The following is a 15,217-nucleotide window of genomic DNA, read 5'->3' as shown; positions in this document are numbered from 1 at the left end:
AGCTGCAGGATGTGGGAGCTCTTAGATACCAGTGCGATCTCTGTCGACAAGGAGAAAGTGAGGACTGCAGATGCTGGAGATCAGAGCTGAAAATGTGTTGCTGGAAAAGCGCAGCAGGTCAGGCAGCATCCAAGGAACAGGAGAAAAATGGCGAGGGCTTATGCCCGAAATGTCGATTCTCCTGTTCCTTGGATGCTGCCTGACCTGCTGCGCTTTTCCAGCAACACATTTTCAGCTCTGATCTCTGTCAACACCAAGCAGCCAAGCTATACAGACTGCACCTAATTAACAAGGGTAAAAGTTACCTGGATTCTATGTACACAGTCACATCCCTTGGAATAGGGTCATCTGATTTGGTCACTGGTCAGGGAAAGGAGGATGTGACTGTGAATGAGACAAGTAAAGGGAGAACAGCAGTGCAGGAGGTTCCGCCTTTGCAACTGTCCAACAAGTTGGAGGTGATTTCTGCTTTTGCACAGTCGGCTATTGCACAAAATACTGAGGCATGGGATTGAGGGTGATTTAGCGGTTTGGATCAGAAATTGGCTCACTGAAAGAAGACAGAGGGTGGTGGTTGATGGGAAATATTCATCCTGGAGATCAGTTACTAGTGGGGTACCCCAAGGATGTTTTGGGTCTACTGTTGTTTGTCATTTTTATAAATGACCTGGATGAGGGTGTAGAAGAATGGATTAGTAAATTTGCGGATGATACTAAGGTCGATAGAGTTGTGGATAGTGATGAAGGATGTTGAAGATTACAGAGACATAGCAAGCTGCAGAGCTGGGCTGAGAGGTGGTAAATGGCTTTTAATGTGGAAAAGTGTGAGGTGATTCACTTTGGAAGGAGTAACAGGAATAAAGAGTATTAGACTAATGGTAAGATTCTTGGTAGTTTAGATGAGCACAGAGGTCTCAGTGTCCAGGTACATAGATCCATGAAGTTGCCACCCAGGTTGTTAGCGTTGTTAAGAAAGCATACAGTGTGTTAACCTTTTATTGGTAGAGGAATTGAGTTTCAGAACCATGAGATCATGCTGCAGCTCTACAAAACTGGGTGGCACTGCTGCCTCACAGCACCAGGGTCCCAGGTTCTATTCCAGCCTCGGGCGACTGTCTGTGTGGAGTTTGCACATTCTCCCCGTGTCTGCGTGGGTTTCCTCCGGGTGCTCTGGTTTCCTCCCACAGTCCAAAGATGTGCAGATTAGGGTGGATTGACCATGCTAAATTGTGTAAAAACAATGACTGCAGATGCTGGAAACCAGATTCTGGAGTAGAGTGGTGCTGGAAAAGCACAGCAGTTCAGGCAGCATCCGAGGAGCAGGAAAATCGATGTTTTGGGCAAAAGCCCATGTTAAATAGTCCATAGTGTTAGGTGTGTTAGTCACAGGGAAATGGGTCTGGGCGGGGTTACTCTTCAGAGGGTTGGTGTGGACTGGTTGGGCCGAAGGGTCTGTTTCCACACTGGAGGGAATCTAATCTAATCTAAAACTCTAGTGCAGCCACATTTGGAATATTGCGTACAGTTCTGGTCAACACGCTATATGAAGGATGTGGAAGCTTTGGCAAGGGTTCAGAAGAGATTTACTCGGATGTTGCCTGGTACGGAGGGAAGGTCTTAGGAGGAAAGGCTTAGGGACTTGGGGCTGTTTTCGTTGGACAGAGGAAGGTTAAGAGGTGACTTAATTTAGACATATAAAATAATCAGAGGGTTAGATAGGGTGGACAGTGAGAGCCTTTTTCCTTGGATGGCGATGGCTAGCACGAGGGGACATACCTTTAAATTGAGGGTTGATAGATATAGAACAGATGTCAGAGGTAGTTTCTTTACTCAGAGTAGTAGTAGCGTGGAACACACTGCCTACAACAGTGGTAGACTTGCCAACTTTAAGGGCATTTAACTGGTCATTGGATAAACATATGGACGAAAATGGAATAGCATAGGTTAGATGGGCTTCAGATTGGTTTACAGGTCGGCGCAGCATCGAGGGCCGGAGGGCCTGTACTGCAATGTTATGTTTTATGCTTGTTTGGTTGAGAGGAAAGGCTGCAGAGTGGATGAGCTAACTGACCACAGGACAGTACAGGAAGGTATTCAGGTGTGGGGAGCACTAAGGAATATAGTGGTGGCAGTAGGAGACAATGTAGAGAAGGAGATCCACACTGTTCTCTGAGGAAAGTGTAATTGTCCAGAACTTTATGTTGCTGGCCCGGTACCAGGGTTCAGGACATCTGTTCAATATAGGAAAGGAAATTATAGTGTGATGCAGAAGGTCCAGTCAGTGTGGTCCACGGATGTACCAACAACACAGGCAGGTCAAGGAAAGATGTTCTCATAGTCACTATGAGGAGTTAGGCAGTAAGTTAAGAAGCAAATCTCTTGATTATTACCTGAGTCAGATGCAAATTGATCCTGATGAAGGGCTTTTGCCTGAAACGTCGATTTCAAAGCTCCTTGGATGCTGCCCGAACTGCTGTGCTCTTCCAGCACCACTAATCCAGATGCAAATTGATACAATTAGATTAGATTCCCTACAGTGTGGAATCAGGCCCTTTGGCCCAACAAGTCCATACTGACCCTCCGAAGAGTAACCCCACCCAGACCCATTTCCCTCTGACTAATGCATCTCACACTATGGGCAATTTAGCATGGCCAATTCACCTGACCAGCACATTTTGGATTGTGGGAGGAAACCGGAGCACCCGGAGGAAACCCACGCAGACATAGGGAGAATGTGTGAACTCCACACAGACAGTTGCCTGGGTCTCTGGCACTGTGAGGCTGCAGTGCTAACCACTATACGATTGAGATTAGAGAGATGAATGTGTGACTCAAAGACCTTTATCTTGTGCATCATCAGGATGGGAAAAGGTGGGGGTTATACTATTGTGACAGTCTACACCTGAACTATGCTTGGGCTAATTTTCCAACAAGCCTCATAACTAAGAATGCCGAGAGGCTTTTAAACTAAATCGAGGGGCAAGGAATCAAATTGTACTGGGTGTGGTAAATCAAAGAGTAGAGACAGCGCAAGCAGGTATTAAAATCAAAAATGAATAAACAGACTAAGAGAGAAAAAGATCTAAGAGCATGCAAGTGCGAATCTAGGAGGAAAGAAAAAGAAGTTACAGAAATAAAATAAAGGGCTCCTTTGTAATGCAATGGTAGTGTCCCTATCCCTGGATCAAGAGGCCCACATTCACGTCCCACCCAAGATCCAGAGACGTGCAATAAAATCTTTGAACAGGTTGATTAGGAAAATATGTTAGTTACAAATCAATAAATAATTGACAGATAAATCTGTTATGGGGATATTTCACTATAGTCAGAATAAACACATTCCAATGAATAATGAAAATTTCAATAGATGGATCCACCATTTATGGTTAACTAGGAAGTTTAAAGATAGGACATTACAGATAGTATGTGCAAGGACAATGGCAGGTCAGACGATTGGACATAATATAAAAAATAACAAAGAATGACAAAATAAGTTGGGCAGAACAAGGAAAGCTCACCAGAAACATATAAACAGTAAGAATTTCTATAACAAATTATACATGTAAGAGTTAAGAAGTGAACACTGGACCTATTGAAAGTGAGTCTAGAAATTAAGATACGACAGATGAATTGAACAGCTGTTTGGTATCAGGATTCACTGTGGACGATACAAGTGACATCCAGACGTTTTTTGAGGAAATAGCAAAGGTAAAGGGGGAAGAGATTTCCAGGAGACATTTGATGAAGAGACACAACAAAGATTATGACAGAAAATAAAGGCTTATTGTAATAGGGGTTAGAATATTGGCATGGACAGAAGATTGCCTGGCTAACAGCAAGCACAGAGTAGACATAAATGGATCTCTTGCAGGTTGGAAGGTTGTAATGAATGGCTTGCACTCAGATCTCAGATGTGTACAACTTATAGAAATTATTTGGATGAAGAGATTGAAGAAATAGTTTCTAAATTTGCTGATGACACAGATAAGTAGGAAAATATGCCGTGAAGTAGCTGGAAAAGGGTCACAAATAACATGTAGATAGATTAAATATGGTTGGTAAAGATCTGGAAAATGGAGTATAATGTGAGAAAAAGTGTACTTTTTCTCCTATGGGCAGAAAAAAATACAAAAATAAGCATTTTATCTCAATGGTAAGAAGGTTTCAGAGCTCTACAATGCAGAAGGATCTGTGTGGGTTAATGTATGAATCACAAAAGGTTAGTACACAAGTGCAGCAAGTAACTAGGAAAGTTAAGCATTGTTCTGAGCAAAATCAAAAAAATGATCAGTGATGAATGATACTATTATTTCACCAGATCTGTGCAATGGTGGCAGCTACAGCACCAGTCTGACAGAACAGCACCATCAGCTGATCCAGACAGGGGAGAACATTATATTGTTGCTGAACCTCTGTAACACACACACACACACACACACACACACACACACACACACACACACACACACACACACACACACACACACACACACACACACACACACACACACACACACACACACCAGTTCCAAGAGGTGAACTGAACAGATCGACACGTAGGATGCCTGAAGTTGACAGGAAGGGATAACTGCACTTGAATCAACAAACTCTGCTGTACATCAATTGACCATAAAGTTGGCAATACAAAATGGGGCAATATTACAACTCACTCCTGCAATGGGAATCCCTGGGTTTCAAGACCAAGTTAGTGGATTAATGTTCACAATCATCAGAAATCCTGGGCTTTTGCAGTGGTAGTGATTGCTGGATTGGTGCTAGGATATATCCATGAATATAACCATGCATTTCCTTAGTAACTATGACGACTGAGGTCATGCCAAAGCACCCATGAGCCAATGAGGTATTTTTTGAAGGGTAATCATTATTATAATATGGAAAACGCAGCAGCTAATTGCACCCAGCAAATTCTCACTCACAGCAATGCTTTAATGACCAGATAATCTGTTCAGGTGATCTTTAGTGGTGGATCAAAATTGACCAGGACACCAAGGAACACTCTCTGCTTTTCATCAGTTATGGGATCTTTTAAGCCCATCTGAGGGGGCAGATAGGCCCTTGATTTAACACCACATCTGCAATTCAGCATGTTATACAGTACAGCACTGTTAAAGTGATCAAATAATCCCCAAAGAACAGGCAGTGTCCAGGTTGCAATAGGTTTCATTCTGGAGTCTCTATAATGCAGGAGAGTATAGAGTACAGGAAATGTTTAAAATTACACTCCTGTGTGAGATGACGTGTGTAAGTCAGACGCTCATAAACTAGGGACCCTGTAATTAGGTTCTAAAGTCACTGTAAACCAGCCTCATTGGTTCTAAAGTTATTTATTAAATAGGAAGAAACTCCTTTGGTAGATTGCAAATGCTGGATGAGAATTCCCTCGACAAAACAATAACAAACCGTTAAATAGCAGGAATGGAATTGGTTTCATTTGAAAAGCAGACATTAAATGAACAACCCGGACCCAACCTAGCTCCCCCCTGGGAACCTATTCTTCCACCACCATGCGAGTGGTGTATTCCTTTGAAAGGTGACCAGGTCTGTTCCTAATGCTGAGTGGCTGAGATGAGTCAGTTCACTTCCTTCCCAGATGGTGTTGCATTGTAAACGACCTCCAATCCAAGGATGTCCAGATATGAATGTCAGCACAGGGATTTCCAGGTTACAGGTGATGGCACTTCAAATATTTCAGCCCAACCAACCATCCTTCTGGCTGAGATGGACCATCCGTCCTGGAGAACTGGTTGCACTCTTGATAACTTCCATCCACCTGTTGAAAGGGAAAATGAAGAGTGTAGCAATGAGACAGAGGCAGAACTGTAACACCTCCAGGGTTTGGAGGTGATGTCTGGACTGCTGAGAGTCACTGAAGCACTCTATTTATGACCCACATGTACCCTGACACCATCCCAAACCCTACACAACAACAATCCAGCCGTCAAAAAATCAGTCTGCCTTATGTTTATATTTCATTCTTACTGATTTGGTTTTGTATTTACTGAGCCAGAAGGCTGGGAATAGACCTTGTTGCTTTCTCCATGGCAAAGCCTCAGCCAATCTGTCAATTTTTCACCAAATTGAACAGCCCTTTTCTCCTGCAATACAAATTGCTGTGATTAATTTAAATTTATCATTGTGCTTGTCTCTGATCAGTGTGAAGCAAAAAGTTTCAGCAACATTTCGGTTTTCAACAAAACTTTTCTTAACATTGCTGCCTTATCGATGGACGACTTGTGACGTGCACCTACACAGGTAAAGAATTTGCACACTGCTCTATCTCAATTCCATTCAGGAGAATCCCAAAGTCTGTTGATCTTTATTCAAAAGCAAGATCTGCTGTGGCCCATTTCACAACTTCAGTTATTCTGAGTAGGGTGGGTAATAACAGACTGCCCATTTCCTAACTCACCAATCCCAATCACCTATCACAACTGTACTTGCTTATCTATACAGCAGTTCCCAGTCTGTCAATCTCTCTAACTTAGTTAATTATTCTCACATTCAAACGTTTCACTGATCTCACCTTTTCCAATCTATGTAGCTTCCTCCAGCCTCTCAACACACAAATCTCTCCACCACTCTAATTTTGGCTTCTTGTAACCTCTGAATTCCATCGCTCTGTCATGAGTTGTTGGTCCAGTTCTTTTGACCAGTAGAGAATGGAGTTAGTCTGTCAGATACTGCACTGGACTACAATTCTAAATGTCACATTCCAGACAAATCTAATAGAGTTGGGGAGAGGGCTTCAATTAAAAAAAAACTATAATGTGAAGAATACTCATTTACTAGAGGTACGAACCAATGGGATGAAACTTTATTAATGGAGTGAATTACAGTGAATCAAGGTATCAGTGAAAGAGTTTCAGACACCACAATAACATACCTGCAATAAATCTAAATATATATAACACACTGATTTACATGAAGTGGTTGGGCATCTTTTATAAAATACCTGGAAATCTCAAATAGCATGTTTAGATTTGGATAGAATAGGTTCGCAACAAAATGAGTGGGGTCAGAACATGATACGTCAATTATAATCTCTACTAATCACTGAAATACCGGAGGGTGGGAGTTCAGTCTTACTCCACTCAGAGAGATATGAATTTGGAATCTTACCTTTCAAATGTGTATTCGCTCTCCGCTCTGAAGAAGTAGACGTGAGATTTGAACTGCAGTTTGAAGACATAATCTTTGTGGATGCGGTCATTGTCTGTGGGTATGCTTGCAACATAGCCTAACAGAGGAAGACTAGCAAGGGGGTAGTCATCCTGGGAACAACAAATAATATCTTTATGCATCATTTTACCATGTAATCAGTAGATCAGAAGGCAACGCTCAAACTTTGCTTTATGCCTTTCAAAAGCAACTCAACTGACCACTTATCTTGTTAATGCTTTTATTATTAAGTAGTTAAAAACCATTGCATTATGTGGACCTACTCAAACAACTTACCATTATTACTTGTGTTTTTGAATGATTACTTGTAAATCAATCTTGTTTATTCAGTTACAAAAGTATCAGATTGGACAGAGAACAGAAGTAGACCTTTGTGCTTCTTCCAGCATTTAATTACATCATGGCAGATGTGTTTGTCAAACTCCATCTCCCCTCTTTGGTTCCTGCTTTCATGCCCTCGTTTAACAAAACTCTACCAAGATCAGTAACTACTGCAGATGGTTCAGCAGTTCTGCAGAAGAGGAGTTCCAGATTTCCACTGCTCTCTGCACAAAGTCGTGCCCTGAATCACCCAGTTCTAATGTTAAGATTCTTCCTCCTTATTCAGAACTCAGCCCTCACAGAATCACACATTAGGGATGAAGCCCACTCAATCTATCAATGTAGGACCTTTGCAACTTTCTGTTCTGGTTTACCTTATTTGCTGCATCACCAAAAAGATATCAGCGATACACTTAAGATCAAAACTGAACCGACGTTAGGATTGATATTTGTTCACCCACCAATAAGGAACATCACAATATCAAATTGTTTTTGAATGGGTTTTGCCTTAACTATTCAAGACAGAAAATTGTTCCAATTTTTCAAAATTCTATGTGAAGACACACAATGTCTTAGAATAGACTTTGGCAAATTGAATCTGCGCTTTAGGTTTAACTACTGTATGGGATTCATTTTACAATGCAGTTTATTGACTATCTCTGTCATCAAGCTGCCTTTTCCAAAAGCTGAGATCTCCAAGATTTTTCTGCTTTTCTCCATAACTCAGTTTCCTCAATCTATTATTCCACTATTTTCACCAGATGTAATAACCAGCAACGTTTCAACTAAATATTATAATTACGCCTCATCCTTTTTCATTATCTGAATTTGATTTTGAATCGAAACATTTCATATTCACTGATGAGAATCTTATGGGAGTCAGTTCTAACGTGGCTAATCCTCTGCTATATCCAGGTATGTTTACCTGCAATGAAAGCAGGACACTTTCACTCCTACAATTTCATTTTAGAACTTGTACTGTCAATGTCAGAACTAAGCATTCTCGCCCTTCATTTTCCCATCTTATCATGAAGGTGAATGATGACCCACGTTGGTTTGTTTCCCAAGAGCGCAATAGTTACACTTCTCCAAGTGGTTACACGCAACCTAAATGGGGAAGTATGCTATTTAATCTTGGGTATTAGATTACTTACTTACAGTGTGGAAACAGGCCCTTCGGCCCAACAAGTCCACACCGACCCGCCGAAGCGCAACCCACCCAGACCCGTTCCCCTACATTTACCCCTTCACCTAACACTACAGGCAATTTAGCATGGCCAATTCACCTAATCGGCACATTTTTGAACTGTGGGAGGAAACCGGAGCACCCGGAGGAAACCCACACAGACACGGGGAGAATGTGCAAACTCCACACAGACAGTCGCCTGAGGCGGGAATTGAACCCGGGTCTCTGGCGCTGTGCGGCAGCAGTGCTAACCACTGTGCCACCGTGCCGCCCACTGCTATTGTCACTGCTCAGGCTTTGTCTATCTAAACTGCACACGTACTTCTACCTGTGTCTCCCACTAATGCTCATCTACTGATGCGCCTCAGAAATGCTTTCAACACCTCTACGTATTCTAACAGTATGCGTAAGATTATGTAACTATCAACATTATAATTTCAGGCTTACAGACAATGCTGATTACTTATAATACATCCAAAGATACAAGATGATCCAAGCTAAATCACAACTTTACCACAGTCAGGACCCATACCTGGTGTGTCTTGTAGAAGAAGAGGCAGAAGTTGGTGAAGACAACCCAAAGTTTTTGCCACCCACTGCTGTTCTTAAACTTCCTCAGCAAGTAACCCGAGAGCTGGTTCTGCAACAGGGAACTGTAGTCATCACCATATTTTGTGCATGAGTGTTCAATACTTGTTTTATTAAAATCATGTGTACCCAAAATGCTAAATTACAGAAATCGGTTCATCTCTCTGTGCTACACCTCTCTTCTCTCAGCTACCTAAGTCCTATGGCTGCTTTCAATTGAACTGGAAAGAAGAGGCAACCATTTAAACACAGTGAGCAGTGCTTAGATGCTTGACACAGAAAGTGGTCAATAAAATATAACAATGGGTATAGAATGCCAGTGGAAACAGAGAGTCTCAGAAAATTGAAGACTGAGCCATAGCTAACAATGTGTGTATGGCATTTTCCACTTTGTGAAACCAGCCAGGGTCCTTAACCTCCCCTCAGCCTATGCATTCCTGTGATGATTAAAGATATACAAGTGGAAAATCTTCACAGATAGAAATTATTGAGGTTGAATGCTTTTGTCATCAACTGGTACTTACTGACCAATAACCTGCTCACCAACACAAGGTTCGACTCCTAATTGAAGTACTCAGCTCCAGACTCCTTGGTCCAAACATGGACGTAAGAGCCAAACACCACAGAGATGATGAGAATGACTGCTCCAGAAATCAAAGCAGCATTTGATCAAGTGCAGAATCAAGCAGGCCTCGTAAAATTGATCTCAATGGCAACCTCTCGACTAGCAACAGCACATGCCTAACTCAAAGGAAGAATGTTGTGGTGAATATCACTGTAATATAAAGACAAGAAGAACCTGCCCAGGCACAGCAGGATCTGGAAAACAATCAGCTCACGCTCATAAATATGTATGTGTCTTGATTCCAGAATCATTGTGGAATGCTCTATCATTCAACATCCTGGAGATCATAAACTGAACTGGACCAACCAAGGAGTACAAGAGCAGAGGAGAAGCTAGGAAGACTGTAGTGAGTAACTCACCTCCTCAAAGTCTGTTCAAAAGGCGCAAATCAGGAATATCCTCCTGTTGTCTGGATTAGCGTGGCTCCAATAAGGGTGCTTAGGTCAACAGTGGATAAAGGCTTTCACGTGAAGTACTCTCCCTTCTCTCCTGGCCCATAAGGGAATGTAAAATTACCTTTAATTACAGGACCTCGCCTTGTCTACAACCTCCCTCCTGCCAAGTCTGGCCAGGTGAGTAAAACAATCACTGTAGATCAGGACCCAATGACCAAGGAGGATCCCACTGTCTTCCTGTGGGAGATCCACTTGCCTGTTCAATCTTGGAGATTTCCATCAGGACACTGCACAATAGCAGCAGGGCTCGAAGGAGTAGGCAGCTGCAATCATTTTAATTCCATCTTTCCCATGAGGAGAGAGTGTTCAGGTTAGGGTCTCACTCCAAGCCATGGGGGTCTTGTGGTTCAAGACTCACCCGGAGACCTGGTGGTTTTGGAAGGAGAATTCATGCATGGTCCAAATGGATGTCAGAAGTTCACCACTTTGCTCCAAGGGTAAAAAAACAGAATGTGTGTGAAGATAAGATGGGTGAGTCCCGAACCAGAGGACACAGCTTAAAAATAAGAGGTAGGCCATTTAGGACAGAGATGAGGAGAAACTTCTTCACCGAGAGAGTGGTGGGTGTGTGGAATGCTCTGCCCCAGAGGACAGTGGAGGCCCAGTCTCTGGATTCGTTTAAGAAAGAGTTGGATAGAGCTCTCAAGGATAGTGGAATCAAGGGTTATGGAGATAAGGGAGGAACAGGATACTGACTGAGGATGATCAGCTATGATCATATTGAATGGTGGTACAGGCTCGAAAGCAGAATGGCCTGCTCCTGCACCTATTGTCTATAAAACTGCAGAGCCTCCAGGGGAGTGGTCAGCAAGCACTGCATAGTTGCCATCATACTAAACAAGGAGCACTCTCTTAGGAGATAATTGGGCATCCTACCACTGAGGAAAGAGATAAAAAGGAAACAACCACTTCGACACAGTGCCATGGCTCTGCCAATAACTTATGCAGCTTGTGGAGCTTTAGAAGTTACACAGGAACATAGGAACAGGGCGAGGTCTTCTCTGCGACTTGAGCAGCTCATGGTTAACCATCTTCTGCAATGTCATTTTCTCAAGGTAGCCCTTATCCCCAAAGCCCACAGGTATCAGAGCTCAATAGCTCTGGTCTATCAGAGTGAAATAAGATGACTCCTGTTTTACAGAGCAGCTGAGAATGACCACCTTTGTGCTGAAAGCAAATCCAATCTAATAAACAACGAGCAACTTGCCAACAGGCTAGAAATCAGGAAAAATACAACTCAATCAACTACCATTGGCAACCAGCGATGAACATTCAGTCATAAGAAATCTACTATTGATGTTTGAAACCTTCAGAGGTTCTGCCTGTAACTGGAATTGTTTAATATTTCTTTTGCTTTACGTTACCAGAAATTATCCCATTAAGAATCCAGAAACAAAAATCTTAGAGAGACGAGAATGTCAAACTCGCCACAGCATCTAGTGATTAACGTGATTGGTATTGATGTACTTAATGGGGAGTTAGATAGGAGAGACATGCTGACATTGTTCAATGATGTGAAGTAGAAGGAGGCTTTTTCGTTAGATACCAATTGTGCTGAATGGAATATTTCTGTGCTGTAAGTTCATGACAAAACACAAGCTTCACACAGAGATATTTACAGTATGTCACTTTGCTTCCACATTCTCTGATTTCCTGAAGATACTTTCTAATCAAGGTTAGTGTTGGAATAGCTGCAAGAAAACCTCAGTATTCAGCACAGACAGTGTCAAAGCATTATTGGATGCTGGAGAAAATCACATCCAAATCCAAGCTCATCCATAACCAACGTCCATACCTTTTGAGAGCAGCTCCTGGATAGACATCAGGGAATGCAAGCAAGGCAGAGACTTCCTGTCCCTGTGCACAGAATATTGAGGCTAAGCACACATTGCAAACTACAGCTTTGCAGAAGGACAGATCTCTCAATGTAAGCTGGACCTGATATTTCCTTGTATGTGCAGCTTGTGTCATTCACAAAACATAATACTGCAAAGAAGCTTCAGTCTCCCCTGACTCACTTACAAACACAGATTCACAATGGCAACTGATGAACAGGTTTACCTCAAACATGCGAAGGTAATCGGTCAGCGAAAGGCTCTGATTCCGGTACCAGCACACATGGGTGATGGTATTAGGCCTCTGGCCCTGGCCCAGAAGGTAGTGCAGAGGAAGCTCCGGAGAGATGGCAGAGGAACAGAAAACTAAGCACGTCCGTGAGAAAGCGAGTGTGGAGATGGGAGCAACAAGTAAGAAAGGCAGAAACATGACAGCAGTAAGTTAAATAAGGTCAGTTAGGAAATACATTGTACACATGTTAGTAATCGAGATGTCACAAAATGGCCAGTTCTAAGAACAAACTACATCAGTAACTCTCAGCTTACAGTTCTGACAAAATTCCATTCAAAATTAGTCTTACAAAATATTCTCAGTTTCAACTAATTATTAATGCCAACTCTCTTTTTATTTCTTCTATCTGGTTTATTGTTTGTCCTCTCATGAAGGTGCCATAACCTCTTGGCCATAGCTCCATAGGTACAGATGATCCTCCAGCCAGAGTGACTGTTCTACTTCCATCAAGCCAGTCAACTGTGAGGTCACCATCTTTAAGCTTGACCCTGCTTTGCCTACGCACACTGGACCCCTGGATAACAATGAAGAAGAGGGAGCCAGACTGGTTTCATCTGTCCCTCACTCAAGATCAAGACCAGTTACAGTGGCACCTGCCCAAGACTATTTGCACAACATCAAGCAGGAATAGCATAGATTCATTAAAGTACAGAAGGAGGCCATTTTGCCCTTCGTGCTAGCACCAGTTTTATTACCTCGTGCCACTCCCCTGCGTTTCCCTCATATCTCTGCATGCTATTTCTATATAATTAATCACTCAATGCCCTCTTGAATACTTCCATTGAACCTGCCTTCCAGGCAATGCATTCCATTCCCTAAACATTCGCTGAGTGAAAAACATTTTTCTCGCATCACCCAGGGCCTTCCTGCTGGCAACACCCTTCCCATATGACAGGTTGGATTAACATTAATAGGCAATGCTAACCTTCTCTGGGTGGGCACCAGATCTCTCACACTCTGTGTGACCCCTTTAATGCAGAGTTTGTGAATGGTTCTCGGACCAAATTTTGTCAAAGGAAAAATATAGCAATATTTGTCAATACCTTTTAAAGGGAGCTCAACGATTAGATTCTCGGAAATGAATGTGCTGACTACTTAGGTTAAACTTTAGTCATAATGAAACTGTTAAATATACCACAGTCACAATAATCAGGCTCGCTAAAATCATTTTTCCCACGATAAGTCTATGAGTTAGGTCGAGCATGCTATACAAATGCACTACGATATGACATGGACGAAGATTGTAGGCCTGTATATACTCAACCCATATCTTTACTGGGCTCATCCCCATTCCCCAATCTTTCTCACACGAACTACTGGCCAACAAACTGTCCAACAGACCAAAGTACTAGCAGTCAAGTAGCCTATTTGTAACATTATCTTAAGAAAATGGTCACTATTTCTTCAGAAGCTCTGCAGACTTATGCAGTGCAGAAGGGTACAGGTGGCATGGTGTCTCAGTGGTTAGCACTGCTGCCTCATAGCACCAGGCACCCGGATTCAATTCCAGCTTCAGGCAATTGTCTGTGTGGAGTTCACATCTTCTCCCTGTGCCTGCTTGGGTTTCCTCTGAGTGCTCCTGTTTTCTCCCACAATCCAAAGATGTGGTTAGGTGGGTCAGTCGTGATAAATGCGGGGTTACAGGTGGGAACGGAAATGGGTAGGAGAATGGGGAAATGCTCTTTAGAGGGTCGGTGCACAACCAATGGGTCAAATGGCCCTCTTCCACACTGTAGGGATTCTTTGTTTTCCACACAGGTCTCATATGGTCCTAATAAAACTAATGAAGGAGTTCTTTAAGTGCGGCCACTTCTCCTTAGCCAGCCGGTTGCTTCGACCAAGGGAGTATGCTGGGAAGTCCTTATCAATATATTACAAAAGAGCTATTTAGCCGTGTTGTTACATTCACTGTAGGAAGACAGAGGATGAAACGCAGAGAATAAATTCAAACAGTTGACAGGAGCCTTTCCACTGGGTATGTCTGACTGGGTTAAGAGAGGCCACAGCAGAAACATTCCAAATAGCTGATGGGTTTCTATGCCACTCAGACCAATGTTTTACTAAAACCCTTCATTATCGGGTCATCAACTGACTCAAATTGTGACATCCCTGGCACATGAAAATTAGCAGGCCGTCTTTAAGAATGCACAGAGAAGAAGACCCAGTCACTTCACAGATGAGGAAGCAGGAACTTGCTGCATGAGAGAAATAAGGAAATGATTGTCACTCTCAGAGAGTCTAGAATGTGGATGAGCTGAAAGAAAAGGAAGCATTGTGAAGAAGGTGCTGCAAGGGGCCTGTTCGAATTAAACAGCAATGAGAAATGAGTGATAGAGCAACTGTAGTGTGTTTCCAGACCATGAGATAACCCAGGCTTCACATTATGTGCAATCAGTTTTAAAGTATAAGTCAGCGTACATAAATTCCAACAACCTAAAGTAGGGAAGTAGAGGACCATCTGGGACAATGGCAAAATAAATCAAAACCTTTGCTTCTTGCTCTGGGCCAGGCCCGAGTGCTAGGATCAAGGATGTAAACTACACGTGATCCAATATGGGTGTGCAATGCACTAGCCAGTAGAAGTTTCAGGAAGTTTCTCAATCTGATTGATCAAAACTACAATGCATTCTGAAGTAAAAAGCTGGCGAATGTGAATTGGAATATTTAAAACTCCTATAATCCTGTCCTGTCCCACTGTGTACTAACAGCATTCAC

The 15,217-nt window shown here is 42.6% G+C and overlaps 1 protein-coding gene across 9 annotated transcripts in view; it reads right to left on the bottom strand.

Annotated features, from left to right (window-relative positions):
• Positions 1 to 5,329: 5,329 nt before the first annotated feature.
• Positions 5,330 to 15,217, bottom strand: part of farp2 (FERM, RhoGEF and pleckstrin domain protein 2) — a 184,658-nt gene continuing 174,770 nt past the window's right edge. For 3 of the 9 annotated variants that reach the window (XM_087993874.1, XM_087993875.1, XM_087993880.1), the window contains 4 exons: positions 9,240 to 9,347; positions 7,141 to 7,292; positions 6,545 to 6,663; positions 5,330 to 5,791 (listed from right to left, as the gene is read on the bottom strand). In XM_087993874.1, coding sequence (XP_087850000.1) covers positions 6,555 to 6,663; positions 7,141 to 7,292; positions 9,240 to 9,347 — 369 coding nt within the window. In that variant the 3' untranslated portion in view covers positions 5,330 to 5,791; positions 6,545 to 6,554. Of the gene's footprint in view, positions 5,792 to 6,544; positions 6,664 to 7,140; positions 7,293 to 9,238; positions 9,348 to 12,436; positions 12,577 to 15,217 lie in introns of those variants that run through there. The other 6 variants (XM_087993882.1, XM_087993877.1, XM_087993878.1 and 3 more) reach the window with 4 other exon arrangements.

Source organism: Chiloscyllium plagiosum, unplaced genomic scaffold (genome assembly GCF_037043375.1).
Source record: "Chiloscyllium plagiosum isolate Xiang-an unplaced genomic scaffold, Cpla_swu_hap1 HiC_scaffold_13, whole genome shotgun sequence".
Taxonomy (NCBI): Eukaryota; Metazoa; Chordata; class Chondrichthyes; order Orectolobiformes; family Hemiscylliidae; genus Chiloscyllium; species Chiloscyllium plagiosum.
Note: the sequence above shows the minus strand (reverse complement) of the source record. Positions and strands in the feature narration are given on the sequence as shown.